The sequence below is a fragment of the Mauremys mutica genome, chromosome 7 (genome assembly GCF_020497125.1).
Source record: "Mauremys mutica isolate MM-2020 ecotype Southern chromosome 7, ASM2049712v1, whole genome shotgun sequence".
Taxonomy (NCBI): domain Eukaryota; kingdom Metazoa; phylum Chordata; order Testudines; family Geoemydidae; genus Mauremys; species Mauremys mutica.
In genome coordinates this window covers 33,282,803-33,299,450 of record NC_059078.1, presented here as the reverse complement: position 1 = coordinate 33,299,450, position 16,648 = coordinate 33,282,803, and the positions used below count along the sequence as shown (strand labels likewise).

At 56.8% G+C, this 16,648-nt stretch overlaps 2 protein-coding genes across 6 annotated transcripts; both read left to right on the top strand.

The window, feature by feature from the left end:
• Positions 1 to 420: 420 nt before the first annotated feature.
• TAF6L (TATA-box binding protein associated factor 6 like) lies at positions 421 to 8,776 on the top strand. Of its 5 annotated transcripts, none has more exons than XM_045025417.1 (10): positions 421 to 600; positions 2,328 to 2,414; positions 2,596 to 2,746; positions 3,345 to 3,395; positions 5,242 to 5,336; positions 5,725 to 5,799; positions 5,940 to 6,160; positions 6,431 to 6,563; positions 6,826 to 6,954; positions 7,367 to 8,776. In XM_045025417.1, exons 2-10 carry the CDS (start codon positions 2,343 to 2,345, stop codon positions 8,162 to 8,164), a joined length of 1,725 nt encoding a protein of 574 aa, XP_044881352.1. In that variant the 5' UTR covers positions 421 to 600; positions 2,328 to 2,342; the 3' UTR covers positions 8,165 to 8,776. The 5 variants fall into 5 exon arrangements, with proteins under 5 accessions (XP_044881352.1, XP_044881350.1, XP_044881351.1 ...); XM_045025412.1 differs by lacking the exon at positions 421 to 600 and adding an exon at positions 1,837 to 2,096; XM_045025413.1 differs by lacking the exon at positions 421 to 600 and adding an exon at positions 1,838 to 2,096 and having other exon boundaries at positions 7,382 to 8,776.
• A 2,082-nt stretch (positions 8,777 to 10,858) lies between these two features.
• TMEM179B (transmembrane protein 179B) lies at positions 10,859 to 15,979 on the top strand. Its single transcript, XM_045025544.1, has 5 exons — positions 10,859 to 11,011; positions 13,428 to 13,615; positions 13,705 to 13,839; positions 14,038 to 14,116; positions 14,715 to 15,979. The coding sequence occupies exons 1-5, from the start codon at positions 10,916 to 10,918 to the stop codon at positions 14,871 to 14,873; spliced, it is 657 nt and encodes a 218-aa protein (XP_044881479.1). The 5' UTR covers positions 10,859 to 10,915; the 3' UTR covers positions 14,874 to 15,979.
• Positions 15,980 to 16,648: the final 669 nt, after the last annotated feature.

Sequence of the window (16,648 nt, the reverse complement as noted above, 5' to 3'; positions counted from 1 at the left end):
TCCTGAGGGGGCTGCACTATACTGTCAGTAAAGGAGAGGTCAGTGAAGACTTGTGGCTTCTCTTTTCGGCCTCCCAAAAGACAAGCAAAGCGAGTGCAGAGTTGGCAGTATTCACCCCATGTTTATTTAGGTGTGGAACATGGGGTGAATACTCCACCTCCGATATCACCCCATGTTTATTTAGGTGTGGAAGTAGATCAGTGGTTCTCAAACTTTTGTACCGGTGCCCCCTTTCAAATAGCAAGCCTCTGAGTGCGACCCCCTGGGACGGGGTCCGCTTACCCTGCACTAGCCCAGATAGGGTTAAGCCCCAGGTATTGATAGCAGAAGTCCCGCCTCCCTGGCAAGACTGGGCATGCTCCAAGTGCTCTAGTAGTATAAAGGGAGAGAGACCTGTTCATTCTGGGCTGGATGCTGCAGGAGAAGGACCTTCCTGGGAAGCACCTGCAGAGGGCCAGTGACAGCCTCTTGACTACACTGGGCATTGAAGCTGGTCACAGCCCGCCTGCACCCCGGTGACTGGAGGAGACCCTGGAGACAACTGGACCTGCCGAACATAGAGGACCTGACGTCTCATGGGAAACCCCAACACAGACTCTGGTAGGAAGTGACCCAGAGAGGGTGGCAGGTACCATTCTGCCACTCAGGGAAACTCAGCATGTTTCAGTAGGACCCCTTGCTGAGTCAGTGGCAAGCCACTACACTACTGTTAGGCCCTGGGTTGGGGCCCAGTGGAGTCGAGTGGGCCTGATTTCCCCCCCCCCCCCACCGGGGCTATCAAACCCCAACACCATAGACTCTGGCCACTAGGCCATGCTACCTGGCACCACAGGGTTGTTTTGTAGACTCTGGCTCTTGGGCCACACCACCCTGCATCGGAGGGGGCGCCATAGACTCTGGCTGCTAGACCACACAGCCCTGTGCCAAATGGCTGCTTTGCGAACTGTGATGGATAGCCCATGCTGACCTGACCCTAGGGGCATGGACTGTCACCCCCCCCCCAAATTAAAAACACTTTTTAAATATATTTAACACCATTATAAATGCTGGAGGCAAAGCAGGGTTTAGGGTGGAGGCTGACAGCTCATGACTCCCCATGTAATAACCTCCCACAATAACCTTGTGACCCCCTGAGGGGTCCTGACCCCGTTTCAAAAGAACCCCTGAAATAGATTTAAATCGTCAATTTAGAAGAGTATTTAATGCTTTTTTAAACCCATTCCTAGTCAGGTCAGCATTTAAGCACCTACTTTTTAAGCACATGCTTAAATTGATGAGATTTATGCATGTGCTCAAGTGCTGCTCTGAACAAGAATACTTTCCTAAATTGGCAACCGAGGTGCAGATATGTGTGTGCAATGGGGATCCATCTACAGCTGGGAGTTAATCCGGATTAACAGCGTGGGTGGGTACCCTGGCCCTGGAGGGCGGCACTACTCGGGCACAGCGCGTCCATACACGGGGTTAACGTCACAGGAGCCAATCCCCCGCCTGGACCCCCTGAAGTGTAACTAGGTCCGTGGAGCGACAGGGGCACGCCCCATGCGCAGACAAGCCCTAAAACCGGCCTGCCTGGCGCAGGGAACAGCCCGGGGCAGCAGCCTGACACCTCCGGCAGCGGGAGCCTTCGCGCCGCTCTCCAAAGCGGGCTGCGACTCGAACTCCGAACCCTGAGCCCCGCCCTCTGCTGTCCCGAGCACCCGACGCGCCGCGCCCCGCCCCGCCCCGCCCCATGACGGCCTCACGACATATCCCCGCGTGGGTTTGGATAGATTTGCACGGCGGCCAATAGGCGCTTGGGATTCCAGAGGCTGAGAGGCGGCGGGGGCGGGGCTGGCTGCGCCGTGAGACAAGGGATTGGGGCTGCTCAGGCTGCAGCCGGGAGAACCCCGAGCGCCCCCCCCCCCGAGCCCTAAGGGGCCCCGGGCTCCCCCCGCCTCGCCGCCGCCATGTCCGAGCGCGAGGAGCGGCGCTTCGTGGAGCTGCCGCGCGAGTCCGTGCGGCTGATGGCGGAGAGCGCGGGGCTGGAGCTGACGGACGAGGTGGCCGCGCTGCTGGCCGAGGACGTGTGTTACCGCCTGCGGGAGGCCGCCCAGGTGCGGGAGCCGGGCCCGGCCCTGGTCCTGGGGGCGGAGATTGCGCCGGGGCTGGGGGGGCGGCCTGTGACCCTTGACCCTTCCCCGTGAGGGGCCGGCTGTGACCCCCTAGGCGTGGGGGGCTGCCCCCAGGACTGGCCTAAGCCCCCCGTGGGCGGCTGGGCTGGGGGCCCGCACCGCCGCCCTTGGGGCTGGCCCCTCCGATTCCTCACGTTCCCTCTCCCCCCGCAGAACAGCTCCCAGTTCATGAAACACACCAAGCGCCGGAAACTGACGGTGGAGGATTTCAACCGGGCCCTTCGCTGGAGCAACGTGGAGGTGAGGGCAGCGAGAGACTCACCTGTTGCTGCTGCTCTCCTGCCCACAGACCAGTGCGAGCTGGATGGAGTCCAAGGAGCGCCCAGTCCAGTCCTCTCCACCAGGACACTGGTGGTGGTGGCAGGCCTAGCCGTCCCCAAGGTGGGCCTGGCAAGAGAGTGACCGTCTGGTGTCCTTGCAGGTGGTGTGCGGCTATGGCTCCCAGGACCCCCTTCCCTTCCGTGCTATAAAGGAAGGGGAGCTCTACTTCCAGGAGGACCGTGAAATCAATCTGGTGGAGCTTGCCCTGGCCACCAACCTCCCCAAGGGCTGTGCAGAGACAGCAGTGAGAGGTGTGTCACCCCGCTGGCGGGGCTGGGTGTGTGTGGTTACTCCATCCTCCAGGGTTCTCTCTCTAGAGCTTTGGGCAGCCTGCTTCTGAATGTCCCAAATTACAGGGCTCCCAGTTCCTCCCCTGGGGAGGATCTCCTGGCCACATCCCTTCCTTCTGTGTGCAAGCAACAGGACACCCACCCAGCCCCTCTACTTTGGGGACAATCTCCTCCCCATCCCATAGTAGGGTGCAATGGAGGCCCCCAGGGGAGGATAGTTCCCTGTCAGGATTGCTTACCAGTCTCCTTTAGTCACTGCTCAGCCAGGCAAGACACATGTTGCTTCCCCTGTAAATTAGTTCCTTTGACACTCAGATCCAAGGTGTTGGGCTAGTGGCTCTTCACTGGACCTGCACCTAATGCGTAGCTTGGACCTGAGCATGATATCCCAAGTGGGGTCTTCTCAGAGCTAGCGAGGTGGGGGTTGATGCCCCGTGCTCTGTGACTAGGGTACCTAAAACCCTCACCCAGGCTACCTCATGAGAAGGGGAGCATCCTGCCCAGGGAAGGCTGGAGGGATCAGCCAAGTTGTTTAACAGCATCTGTGCTTGCATTGTAGTTCACGTCTCTTACCTGGATGGGAAAGGAAATCTTGAACCACAGGGAGCTGGTAAGAACTGCTCAGCAACCCATTCCCTTGCCCTTAGCTCCTCTTTGTATTGAAGCTGCACGTACAGGCCCCAACCACCAGGGGGACCCCACTGTGCCGGGTGCTGTACAGACAGTTGCTGCCCTGCAGAGCTGACAATGACCTCATCCTACTCCCTGTTAAGTTGCTCTCAAACTAAGCCCTGAAGCAGGAGGTTTTCTCTCCCTTCCCAAATCTTTGCTAGCATTAACTATGCAACGGTCGCTTGTCCTAGTTATCCACATAAACATCCAGTCCCTCTAAATCTCACTTAGTTCTTGACCTCTGCCCCATCCTGCAGCAGGGAGTCCCCCAGGCCAATCACACAGTGTGAGGAAAAGTATGTCCTTTTATCAGTTAGGAATTTTGCCCCCTTTTGGTCGCTCCTGTCCCCTTGTCCTTGTGTTAGGAGATTGGGAGAACAGAAGTGTGATGTTCCCCCTCTGGTATTATCCGGACTGGTGATCTGCTAGGCCTCTCCAATCCTCGACTCTGGGCCTTACCCTTCTTTGCTGTGAGAACCTCCCACTCCTGGGCTATTCACACACAGCTTCTGGCATGGAAACTGCTCCCAGCTACTTGCAAGCGAATAACACTAGCCAATATCTCTGGTCCCAGACACAACCCTAGGAACCTCCGTCTTGCAGTGTCCAGTTATGCCTGCTAGATGCTGCAAGCTTATATGAATTCGTCAATTTAACAAAGAAATGTATATGTACCAGGCTTGTTATCCCAAGGGGAGCCTCTGACACACTTCAAACCAAACGCACCCGCTCCAGGTAGAATAAACATACAAATTTATGAACTGGATAGATTTTAAGTGATTATAAGTCAAAGCATAACAAGTCAGATTTGGTCAAATGAAATAAAAGGAAAACACATTCTAAGCTGATCTTAACACTTTCAATGTCCTTACAAACTTAGATGCTTCTCACCACAGGCTGGCTGGTTACTTTTCAGTCAGGCTCTCCCCTTTGATCAGCGTTTCAGTTGCTTGGTGGTGGTGTCTGTAGATGTAGGTTGAGGAGAGAGAGCATGGCAAAGTCTTTCCCTTTTATCATGTCCTTTCTTTCCTCTTGGCTTTGCTCTCTTCCCCCCGCCCTCCACCTTCAGAGTCAGGTGAGCATTACCTCATCGCAGTCCTAAACTGACCCAAAGGAAGGGGGTGACTCCCTCAAGGGTCTAACAGATTCTTTTGTTGCTGCCGAAGCCAGTGTCCATTGTTCCTGTGAGGCTGGGCTGGGTTTGTCCCATCTGTGCCCTGGATGAGGTGTGAACTGCCTCTCTGTTCTTGGAGAGTTTTTGCCTGGGCTTGCTCTAAGCCATGAGGATACATTTTCAGCCTCATAACTATATACATGAAATTATAACCTATATCATTACTGTAACAATTTCTATAACATCACTATAACAACCATGCTCAGTGCATGATGAGCCTTCCAAAGACGCTCAACAGGACAAACTTTGCATTGGATAGCACACAATCATTTTATAAAGATGAACGTGGGGGTGTAGGGTGTTCCCCCGAAGTACAGAGTGTCACAAAAAGCTCCAGATCTCCCTTCTCTGTCCCAGTCATTATCAACTTTTCTCCTTTCCCCTTTCTAAACAATCCCAGTCTTTTCAATCTCTTCATATGAGAGTTTTTCCCCAGTCATTCTCCGACACTACACACGTTTCTGCCATCTCCTTTCTGAACAATGCCCCATGGCAGGTCCCTACCCTGTACTGGGGCTCGGGCTGCTGCTGCTCTCGTAGGGATCACTGGTGCTTCGGAGGGGTCTCCGCTGAATTCCTGTAACTCTTGCCTTCCTGGCTTCTCCTGCAGTGCCCAGTGCTGTCTCCACACTCTCAGATGACCTGCTGAAGTACTACCAGCATGTGACCCGAGCTGTGCTTGGGGATGACCCGCAGCTAATGAAGGTGGGTGAGGGGCTGGGGATCGGTGCCTTTATCTCAGACTGGCCTGGAATGTGGGGGGCAAATGAGGGCTTCAAGGACTGTAGAGCCCCAGCCTCCACAGAAGCTATTTGTGCTCCAGGCTTGATGCAGCCTGGTAGGGGAAGGATCGCAGAAAGTTCTGGCACCAGTGGTCCACCCACAGAACTGCCCACCAGCTCTGATTGGCCCGAGTGTCTCAGGAGGACATGCAGCAGGGATCGCTGGCCCCGTGTGGGGAGCCTGACTGAGGGAGAACGATGACATTACAAACTGTGGTGCAACACCCCCACCCCAGGCTGGGGCTCTCCATTCCATTCCTGGCTGTGGCACCCCTCTTCCTCTGACCCTCATCTGACACTTCCCCCCACAGGTTGCCCTCCAGGACCTGCAGACGAACTCGAAGATCGCTGCCCTGCTGCCCTACTTTGTCTATGTGGTCAGCGGGGTGAGTGGAGCATGTGACCCACCTGAGAAACAGGGTGGGGTGGACAGGAGACCCTCCCAAGAGTGTGGCTCCCCTGGGGCAGCCTGTGCCCTCCTTCCGGCAGCTCTGAGCCTTTCGCTCGCTTTCTTCTCCTGTCCCAGGTGAAGTCCGTCAGCCATGACCTGGAGCAGCTGAACCGCCTGCTGCACATTGCCAAGAGCCTCATCCAGAATCCCTACCTGTGCCTGGGCTCCTATGTCAAGAGCCTGATTGCCAGCGTCATGTACTGCGTGCTGGAGCCACTCGCCGCATCCATCAACCCCCTCAATGACCATTGGACGCTCCGGGACTACGCTGCCATGCTCCTGAGCCACATCTTCTGGTGCGGCATGGTGGGGAGGGGCTGAAAGGGAGTCACTGCCACCCCCACCACCCAGTCGCCAGCATGTCTGGTGTCAGTGGGACTCTCCTTCAGAGTCCAGTGCTGCCCCTGCTCTCCCTGGCAGGGCACAGTGCCCCAAGGGTGTCTGGAGTTCCCTTTTTCCATGCATGCAGCTCTGATGGAGCATGATGGGGTAGGGGAGGGTCCTGGGTGGGATGCACAAGTCCAATCTCGAGGGATTTTCAGCCTCTGCTCGGTCTCCTCCCTCAGGACGCATGGCGACCTCGTCAGTGGCCTGTACCACCAGATCCTGTTGTCCCTCCAGAAGGTGCTGGCTGATCCAGTGCGCCCACTTTGCTCTCATTATGGGGCAGTGGTGGGGCTGCATGCCCTGGGGTGGAAGGTAAGGAAGTGGTGATGCCTCCCAGGAGGGTGGCTACGCTGGGTCCCTCTATGTTGGGGGGGCATGGGAGGAAGTGGTGATCTGCTGCAGGGGCTGGTAACCGGTGCTCTGTGCCCCACTCCCATCTCTTTGTGCACACACAAGGCAGAGGACCCTTTAGCTTAGGTACTTTAGCTTCTCATGCATTGGCTGTGCTGTTGGTTCTTGGACCCGGTCAGTAAATGGCCCTTTTGGGGCTGGATCTTTGCTCTCTCCTCTCCAGGCTGTGGAGCGAGTCCTCTACCCCCATCTCTCCACCTACTGGGCAAACCTGCAGGCTGTGCTGGACGACTACTCTGTCTCCAATGCTCAGGTGAAGGCTGATGGGCACAAGGTATACGGTGCCATCCTGGTGAGTCTCACCCCTCCTGTCCAGAGAGAAGGCTGGGCCAGAGCTCTGCCCACAGGGCCCACACACTCACTGCAGTTCCAGGCAGCCCAGAAGCCCCTGCTCTCCTGGGAAGGGAAGGCACTGAGCTCCCATCTCCCAGTAGCATTGCATCTGGCCTCAGTCAGACTAGATACAGGGCCCCTGCCAGAAAAGGGATGGGGGTGACTTGGCTTCTCCTTGGGTAGGGTAAAGGTGGTTCTTCAATGCCCTTTATATCTGGGATGGGGATGGGCATGGGCAGAAAGGGCTGTGTGAGCAGCAGCCTCATGCAGGTGCCCAGCTGAGCCAGGGATCCTCCAGTCTCCGGCTGTGTGCGGCTGGGTTTGCAGCTGGGGTTAAAGAGTGGAGAGGCCAGGGCTTCTAACCAGAGCAGCTCTTCCTTTGCCAGGTGGCAGTGGAGCGCTTGCTGAAGATGAAGGCGCAGTCAGTATCCGCCCAGGGGGACAGACCATGTAGGGATGGGTGCCGTCGAGAGAGCTCTCCCTGGCTTAGCCCCCTGCAAGATCCCCAAGTGGAGTTCAGCTTTGGCATCGCCAGCCACCTGCTGCAGCTGGGCAGCGGGGGCCCCCAGCTGGGCACTGGCATCTCTGCTGATCCTCCCGCTGTCTCCCTGCATGAGACCTACCGGGAGCTCTACGACTTCTTTGGGGACAGCCTGGCCACCCGCTTTGGCACGGGCTCGGGGCTGCAAGCAGCCGAGCCGACACCTCCCGGCCCCAAGGTCTTGGACACCAAGAAAGAGCAGCCAGCCTTCGGCACAGGGGATGTGGTGCGCAAGATGCCCCAGCTGACAGCCAATGCCACAGTGAGTCCCCGGGAGGAGGAGAGCCCCCGGGCAGACTACCCCCCAGGCAGGCCAGCCCTCCATCGCTCGGCCAGCGTGCCCCGCTCTCGTAGCACATCACGCCAGCAGGGCCACCGGCCCGGGGTCCGTGACGTTTTCCAGAAGTGCCGCTTCTCCCCCCAGGGGCCACCCCACTTCAGCTTTGTGATTGCTGGGCGGCAGGTGGGCCGGCGGTGCAAGGGCCGACTGTTCCAGACCTGCTTCGCCCAGCACCACGGCCCTAGCCACATTTCCCGCTATGCCCAGAAGCTGCCCATGATCGGCAGGACCAGCAAGCCTGTGAAGAAGTGGGCCCACTCAGAGTACTCCCTTTACCTGCCTCTCTGAGGAGTGACCTCTCCCCTCCAGGACTTCAGCTCATGGGTCCTTCGTCCCTCCCCCCTACTACTGAGCATCCCTTGCTAGGTGAAGTCAGGGACCGCCACTCAAACCAGACCCCTCAGGAGAAGATTTTATTTTCCAGGGTGGAGGGGGCCTACCCAGCAGCCTCAGGACTCTGCAGGGGGTGCTGAAGAGACATTCTGCCCTCTGCCGTGCCGCCTACCTGCCCAGACTGTGGGTCAGGCTGAGCCTGCTACCTCTGCCCTGATGGACTGTGCACTCCTCCAAGGGCCATCCAGGGTTTTCTGCTGTGTGATGGCTGAGCCTTTGCTGGGGAGGTGTTTGGGGAGTATGCATGGGAGAGGGGAGGTGATTGCAGAGCGTGGGGCCTCTCTGTGATCTAGGTACAGCACACAGCAAGAGACTCCATAGGCTAACTAAAGGATCTTAGCTCCCTGGCCCCAAGCCATGTCCTCCCCTGAGGGATGAGCGCTCCTGTCCTTGTGTACTCAGCACTCCCCTTGGAGTTGGATTTTCCTGCCAGCCTACAGCATTTCTCCCACTCCCCAAGCCTTGGATTGACACCTGCTTGTTTAATAAAGATGCTGCTTCTGTTGGGGACTGAGGATTTGCTTGTTGACCTCTCCCTTGTTGCATGGGGGTGGGGTAGCTATAGCACCCCCTGTCTTGCCCCTGCTAGGTGCTGCCCCTTAGTCTTCCCTTGGCTACCTTCAGTGAGCACTGGCCCACATCTCAGAGGGACTAACAGCTAGGAAGCTCTGGCTCTCAGATCTGAGGGACCTGCTCCTGTCTTCCTAACCCACTATCATAAACTAGGGCCCCTACCCCCACCCATCTCCACACCTGCCATGTCTGCCCCCTCTCAAACACTGAATCAAAGCCTGCCACAAGGGGCTGGGCCTGTCTGTAAAGTGAGGCCCCCAAGGTTTTCTGAAGGTGGCTTTAAACAGCAGGACTTGGTTGCTCTTTGAGCATGTGTAAGATCCCATGGCTGTTGTAACTGTGTTTATTTTGGGGACCAAAGGGGGTTCAACCATGGATCTGGCTAAAATCACCTCAGTTGCATTTCAGCAGCACTTTCTGGCTATGCTTTGGGAATGATGCAGAGTCACACAGGCTCAGGGCTGGGCTGTGGCCTCTCCAACACTCATTGTAAGGTAGGGGGCCCCAATGCGGGCACCATGGCATCTAAGTGTGCCCATGTACTGGCCGGTGGATGAGCATCCGCTGAAATGCCACCGACAAGCAGCGTCATCCAGCGGTGTCGCCGCCCAAATGCCACTGAAAATTGGCGGCATTTCGGCAGCGACACCTGGATGATGATGCTTGTTGCTGGTATTTCAGCAGTGACGCCTAGTGATGTTGCTGCTTGTTGGCATTTCGGTGGATGCTCGTCCGCTGCCACGGTCCGCCAGATGAAAAAGGTTGGGGACCGCTGTGGTAAGGTGTCAAGCAGGTGAGTTTGTGTCTTTCTGTGATGCTTCACGGGCACAGCTCCCAGCAGCAAGTGCAAATCCTCCCTGAGAGTGGAAGATGGGACCAGAGCAAAAATAAACCACCTCTGTTATCTTATACCCCCATACTCCAGGGCTTGTTTCTCTCCAAAGAAGGAGCTGGAAGGTGATGGGCAGTAGTATGAAACCGAAGTACTAGTCGCCTATTCAAGGTTAGGAAGCCCAGGTGCTGCTATTAGCTCACCTTCCAGGAGAGGGCACTAGCTCAGAAAGTGCCAGTTGATAACACAACTGCTAGTAGAAGTTAGTGAAATCAATGGAAAAGTGACAGCCAGAACCAAGCACCTTTGCAGCTGGAACTCTGTGTATGGTTAATGTTAGGAGTTTGACCAAACACAAATGGGTTTTTTACAACTGAGAAATATCAGGGTATCAGTGTAAGGGAAGCAGAGCCACCCCGGGAATGTGGCATGAGCTCCCATGAGACCTAAAAACCAGCACAAACCTCACCAGGCCATGCTCCTCTGACCCTGCGGTCTCTATCTCACACGGAGAGATTTACTAGAAAACAATCCAAACCCTTCACACGCCTCTGCTAGAGAGAGGATGAGAACAAAGGTCAGTCACGGTACTTAATGCACTGAGTGAGGGCGCTCAGGTACTGTGGTAATGAGTGCAGTGCAAGCATCGCTATTGAAGATGGCAACCAATGGGGACGTATTGGAGCACTGGGATGTGACTTACATGATTTACAGAGGAAGAATAATCGCTGGGGAGCCTTTCCAGAGGCTCTCACGCAAAGCGTGTACATGTGGGCAGTGTGCTTGGGACTAGGCCTCTTGAGCTGATCTAGGATGCCTGCTACCCAGAGGCTGGAGCCCGTGTGGCAATCAGTGGCACTCCGAGCCCTCCAGCTGCGTGGTGAGGTGTGAGGCTGCGGGTAACCCGCTGTAGCCTGCCGGCGCTATTGGCCTGGTTTGTACAGCGCCTGGCGCAATGGGGGGTGACGAGCTGCATGCAGCGAACAGCAGGGGGGTGGGGTTGTTTTCTCCCCGCACACAGCGGCGGGGCTCACCCTGGCCGGGTTGGGGGGGGGGCTTTAACTGGCGCAGGGAGCAGGGGTCTCTCTCGCGGTACTAACTGGGGCAGGGTGACGGGACAGGCTCATTTCAGCACAGACATGGGGGGGGGGCGTCCCAATGGAGCCTCCCCAGGCTGGCGGGGGCGGATCTCCCAGGGGGCGGGGATTGGGGCTTCGGGCCCTGGGCTGGCCGAGGGGAACATGGCGGTGTCCGCGCTGCAGCTGGGGGAACTGGCCCTGCACGGAGCTGCCTTCCTCTGCGGGGTGGTCTGCGCCTCGGCCCTGACCGTCACCCAGGTACCTGCCCGGGGGGGGGGTCTGTCCGGGAAGGGGCGCGCGCGCGAGGGAAGCAGGGGGTGGGTGAAAGCTCCCCCCCCCACACGGAGAAAGGCAGGGGAAACACCCGGCCCCAGTGTGCACCTCCCCCCCACCCCATGGCTGCTGGTGTCTCCGTGTCCACTAGCCGCAGCAGCGCCCCCCGCGAGTCTGACTGCCCCCAAAACACCCCCACCCAGGACTCCCTCGAGCAGCCCCATTACACCCTGCAGCTTCTCTCAACGTACAACCCCCCACCCCCCCTTGGTTCCCTCCCACCACCTCCGTCAACCGTCCAGCCCTGCACAACCAGCGATCACTAGCAGCACTGAGTGCCCAGCGGGGCAGGGGTTAATTTAAAAGGCTCTGGAAAGACTCATCACTACCTGCCAGGTGCTGCGGGAAGCATTGGCCCATCCCCCCTCCCTCTGGTGCTGGATTGTGCACCCACACCCTGGTGCACTCAGCCCCTGACCTGTCATGTGAGCTGCACAGCCCTGGAGCTAATGCGAGTCAGCTGAGGCCCCGGAGAGGCAGGAAAGCTCTAGCAGTTAGTTTCCTTCCTGCCCTGCCTAGGTGCATACACCCCTCCCTGTGCACACACAGGCCCCACCCTCCCATCTGGGGCCCTGGGTCTCTCAGGACACAGACACTGGTTCTCCACCGCTGTTCTTTCCCCTCCCATTCAGCCCCAGAGAAGCCATTACTGTATTTGCCATTTGGCTGCACCTATCCGGCTCCCCATCCACATCCACACAGGAAGTCATCAGTCCTGGCCCTAAGAGCTTAGAAGGCAAGTGACAGCGCCAAGCTGTGAGGCTCTCAGGCCTGGTCTCCACTGAGGCTCAGAGCAAATTCTCCCCTGGCAGTGCTCAGGGGCTTGGGAGGAGCTAGTCAGACTGGGTACTGCCAAGTGAACCTAGACCTGCTTCAGGCAGGGTTAAAGAACTTGATGGTAAAATCCCCCAGCCCTCTGCTCCCAGCATGGCTACTGCAGAGAGGAAGGGTGGATGGCCCAACTGGCATGAGACTTGGTTACACACCTTGCTCCACCACGGGCCTCCTGTGTGACCTGTGAGTTACTTATGTCTCCTCCAGCGGCTCCATAGCTCGTTCCCCGGTTGGAATGGGCAGAGGGAGGAAGTGCCAAGACAAAAGTACCTCAGAAAAACTGTAGCAAACTGTGACAATGTAGGACTTTTTTGTAATATTTCAGTGAGTCTTGTTTGCCTCAGTTTCTCCTGCTGAGGTCGGTAGAAAGGGAGCATTTGCTTTCAGCTCAGGCTAGGAGATGTAGGTGTGGGTGTCGGCTAGCTGCCTGGGGCTTGGGCCCCCATATCAATACAGCATTTGAGAAGACAATGGCAAATCCTGTCACTTGGATGTTGGTGCCTAGCAACCAAAGACCCCAAGGGACAGGGATTTCCACACCTCTTGGCAGGGAGGTAGAGCAACATTCCCCACAAGAATAAGGGACTGGGAAGGTGGGGAGATAAGAGTGGGCTGCTGGAAGGAGTCAGGGCTCGCCTGGAGCCTGACCAAGGAGATCAAACGCAGTGACAGACAGAACTTGCACCAAGGGGTTCACTCCAGCTTGGCTGGGCTCTGGGCTAACCCGAAGGGACTGTGCTCTAACCTTCGGGTCTCTGTGCTACCCAAAGGACTTCCTATGCTGTGTGCCAGTGAACTAATAATCCCGACTGTTGTGACGCTGTTTGGTGTCACTACAGATGCTTGGCAAGGTGCACTAATCCCTGAGGAGTGGACAAGTCTCTATCAGGGGGTCTGGCACACTGAAGGGGCTCCTCCTAGAGACTTCCAAAGCAGGGGGCGTAGCACGATCCTGTGGCTCAGTGACAGGCTGAAACCAGTTCCATACAGGGGTCTGGGAAGGACAGACAAGTTCTCCCACAATACACCACAAACCAGTTCCTAGAGCAGCTTCAGGTGCTAAGGGCCTTGGCACACACCCCAGAAATCCTAGAGCAAAACACACACAGCTGCAGCGCCAGCGTGGAGATAGGCTGGGTACATGTGTGTGACTGCAGGTGTGCCAGCCTGGAGACAGATACACCATACGCCTTGGGTCTCTGTCCCAGATCCTCAGACTTATTTAAGCAACTAACTCCCCTGGGGAGGACAGTCCTTCCCATGAGAGTGAGGTGCCTAAATACCTTTGAAGAGCTGGGCCTCAATCCCCCAAGGAGCATACAGGCATCTTAGACAGATGCTGGTGGAGTCCCGCCCTCCCCGCCCCTGCCAATCTTGGTCAGGGACTGGGCAGGGCCTCAATGCTTTGCTATAAAACAACGGAAATGCCGCTGAATGGGAGTGTCTGTGTCCCCTGTGCTGTGGAATCTGCTTCCCAAGGAGGCCATCTCTGTTCTCTCGTTCCCAGGGGGAGTTTGGTGGCCGGTGTATCCTCTATGGGTCCGTAGACAAGAACGGGACGGCCCTTGCTCTATCTCGCTTCAGCAACATCTCCCTCTGTTACTTCGTCGCTGCCATCTCCATCCTCATCGCTGTGTACTGCTTCGCAGTGCTGCTCTACGGCATCTACAGCTGCTGCATGGACGAGAGGCGGTGGTGAGCAGAGGGCACATGTGGGGGTGGGGAGTTTGAGCCAGCCAGTCCCACCGGCTGGTCACACTGAACTCTCCCCCATCCCATTCCAGGGATCACACCTGGCTCACCATCAACCTGGCAATCTCTGCTGTGATCCTCTTCTTCCTGCTGGTCTCGGCCTGTATCCTCCGGGTTGGGATGGACACTCTGTGCTCATCCATCCTCCAAACCAAAGTTGTGGAAAGGTAGGTGGGCTTCTCTCTCTCTCAGGGGAGGACCGCACTCCCCATGTCCAGAATGACCCCTGTCATTCCCAGTAGCCTCAGGCTCTGAGTCGGTGCAAAGACCCAGCACCTGAGTGGGGGGAATCGACCCGTGTGGGATTTCTCCTCCTCCAGCTCTCCAGCTAATCCAGGCTCTGTCCTTTCCTAACTCCACTCTAGCTGCCAAGGGGCCCAACACGCACAGTGGTTCCCACAGTATAATGCAGCGAGGTTCTACGACAATCTCTACAGTGCTGAGGTGAGAATTAACCCAGGGGCAGGGGGCAGCGGCTGAGGGAACAGCAGAACTTCTGCCCCCAAGAGTTTCAAAGAGGGCTGGCCATTGCTGTGAGAAACGTGGAAGCTCAGCAGCACCAACACAGCATGAGCGGCTTGTGAGAACCATTATTCTCAAGCCCCTGGTTTGGGTCCCGTCCCATTAGAGGAGACCATGGGGGAGGGAAAGAAGGTGGGCTCCATCCAATTAACAGTCAGTCCCTTTACAATTAGTGAGGAAATTCCGCTTGCTGCAGTGCAGTCAGCTTGGGGGACTCCAGGCAGCCGGATTTAGTATCTTGGTGGCCCCTGATGTTTGTAGGTGAGCTAAGAACAAAGTCGAACACCCTCATGCTTCGGGGGAGGAGGGAATCCCACCCCACGTGGGCCAGGTGTGGTACAGCCAGGTGTTCTCTGATGAAGCAGCAGGCAGGACAGACAACTGGACAAGCCAATGGTCTGGCCGCTTCTTCCTCGGGCGGGGCTTTGGAGGAAGGGTCTGAGGGAGACGGGCAGGGAGGGCGATACACAGCCATGTTTCACCAACCCCCTGCTACCTGTGGTTCTCCCCACTCTGACAGGCGGCTGCCTGGGTGAACTTCTTCTTCTGGTGTCTGCTGCTGGTCCTGCTGCTCGTGCAGCGCAGACAGGAAGCCCCGTTCCAGCTCCTGCAGCGTAACGACCCCGAGTGGAGCTCCGAGACAGATGCCATCTTTGGTGCCCGGCCACAGAGGCCGTGAGGAGACTGGGAGGGACAAGCAGCCTCAGTTTGGGCAAGGGGGGAATGTGTGTGTATGTGAGAGAGAGCGCACACATGAGTGGGGGAGAGGAGAGGGCTGGAAGCATCCCCCCGCCCCCACTCCCCCACCCACCAGTGCCTTTCCTTTGGCTTCAGGGGTGCTCTGCTTGTCCTCCTCTGGCTGTTCTGGTTCTTGATAGTGAGGAAAGCCAATGGGCTGGCCAATGATCCCGGCTGTCTGGCGTGATCCCACTCATAGTCCCAACCTCCAGTACCCGTCTCCTCCCACCTCTACCTCCACCGAGGTGGTGGGCCAGGACTAGGGTTCACCTCACACACAGGCACCCTACGGGGCGGCGGGGGGGGTGTTCTGGATATGAGAGGATCTCAGCACAGACATGAGCTGTGCAGCGTTCCTTGATATCTCCACCAGAACCCACTGTTGACACTGCAGGTTTGGTAATCCTTGGATCTGGGGGACACCGGTAGCCACATCCAATCTCCCCTCCCCCGAAGCTCTCTGATGTCAGTGTGATGGGCTTTACGTAAGACCGTGGGTGCATCTGCCTTAAATACCAGAGACACTGGGAGTGCATGAGCCCATTCCAGCTGGGCGTGTGTAATCACAGAACTAGCTTAGTGGAGGTAGAGCGATTTTTCTCAGGGAGTGGGTAAAGGAGGGCTTAGAGCGGGCCCCTGCCCGGATAGAGGAGAGAAGCCCCAGCAGCACCACCGTGACACTAGTTATATGATGTGGGGCCAGGGGAAGCCTTTGAAACCCAAGTGCCAATGAGCAGGGTGTCCGATTGTCCAAAGCTGGTTGCCGTACCCTCTCAGCAAGAGGGCACCTCATTTCAGGAGCCAAAGAGAGAACGCCAGCTGCCTAAGTGCAGGTGATCCTGCTGGGCCAGCAAGTGCCTTTCACGGAGTGTTTGAAGACCAGAGAAAGAGGGAAGGGCCCATTCATGCCTAAATGCCTCTGCAGACCCCCTCCTGCTCAAGGGTTGGGAACTCCTTACACCATTATTGTATGTGGAACTGGGCCCATTTCTTGTGCCTTTTCATTTTGTACTAAACCTTGTTATTAAAATGATGATTTTCACCAGATCAGCTTGTGCAGGGACCATTTTGTCTTCCTGGACACTCCCCCTCCCTCCCCACCCGTCCTGCCCCAGGAAATAGCAAGTGGGAGGGCTAGACCCTCTCCCTCCTTTTTAAATACTAAGTAGCCCTTCCATTGCAGGCTCTGATTTCCTCAAGCTTCACCCGTAAGTAGGGGTAAGCCAAGCTCGTGTAGCTACGTTCTGCCGATGGGAGAGAGCTTGTCCATCGACTCAACGAGCAGCAGTAGCTATGTCAAGAGTGTCTCCTGCCGATAAAGCGCTGTGCACATGAGCACTTATGCCGGCAAAAGGTATGGTTTTTTCCACACCCCGCGCGACAAAATCTTTGCTGACAAAAGTGCTAGTGGAGACAGGGCCTCAGGGTGTGAGGGGGGTGTCCAGATGCGGAAATCTAAAATTAACATATACACTTAGACCAACGCTGGTCTTTGTCAGCCACCACAAGTGTGAAAATACTTCACTTTGAGCTAGTGACCAGGAGCCACTAACAGGAATTTTGTGAGGGAGTTCTCCAGGGGACGAAGGAGCGACTATGTGACCTTTGGGTAAGTGTGTCGTCTTTAGTGTGTGTTTGTGGTGTGTTCCCTGCTTAATTAGGCTTTGAGCAGGGGGTTGGACTAGATGACCTCCTGAGGTCCCTTCCAACCCTGAT

Bases quoted from the DNA above. Each gene is read 5' to 3' on its own strand.
- TMEM179B (XM_045025544.1), top strand. From the start codon at position 10,916: ATGGCGGTGTCCGCGCTGCAGCTGGGGGAACTGGCCCTGCACGGAGCT. The intron at 11,012-13,427 runs GTACCTGCCCGG...TCTCGTTCCCAG, and splicing joins CGGCCCTGACCGTCACCCAG to GGGGAGTTTGGTGGCCGGTG. The intron at 13,840-14,037 runs GTAGGTGGGCTT...ACTCCACTCTAG, and splicing joins CAAACCAAAGTTGTGGAAAG to CTGCCAAGGGGCCCAACACG.
- TAF6L (XM_045025412.1), top strand. From the start codon at position 1,950: ATGTCCGAGCGCGAGGAGCGGCGCTTCGTGGAGCTGCCGCGCGAGTCC. The intron at 2,747-3,344 runs GTGTGTCACCCC...CTTGCATTGTAG, and splicing joins TGCAGAGACAGCAGTGAGAG to TTCACGTCTCTTACCTGGAT. The intron at 6,955-7,366 runs GTGAGTCTCACC...TAACCAGAGCAG, and splicing joins AGGTATACGGTGCCATCCTG to CTCTTCCTTTGCCAGGTGGC.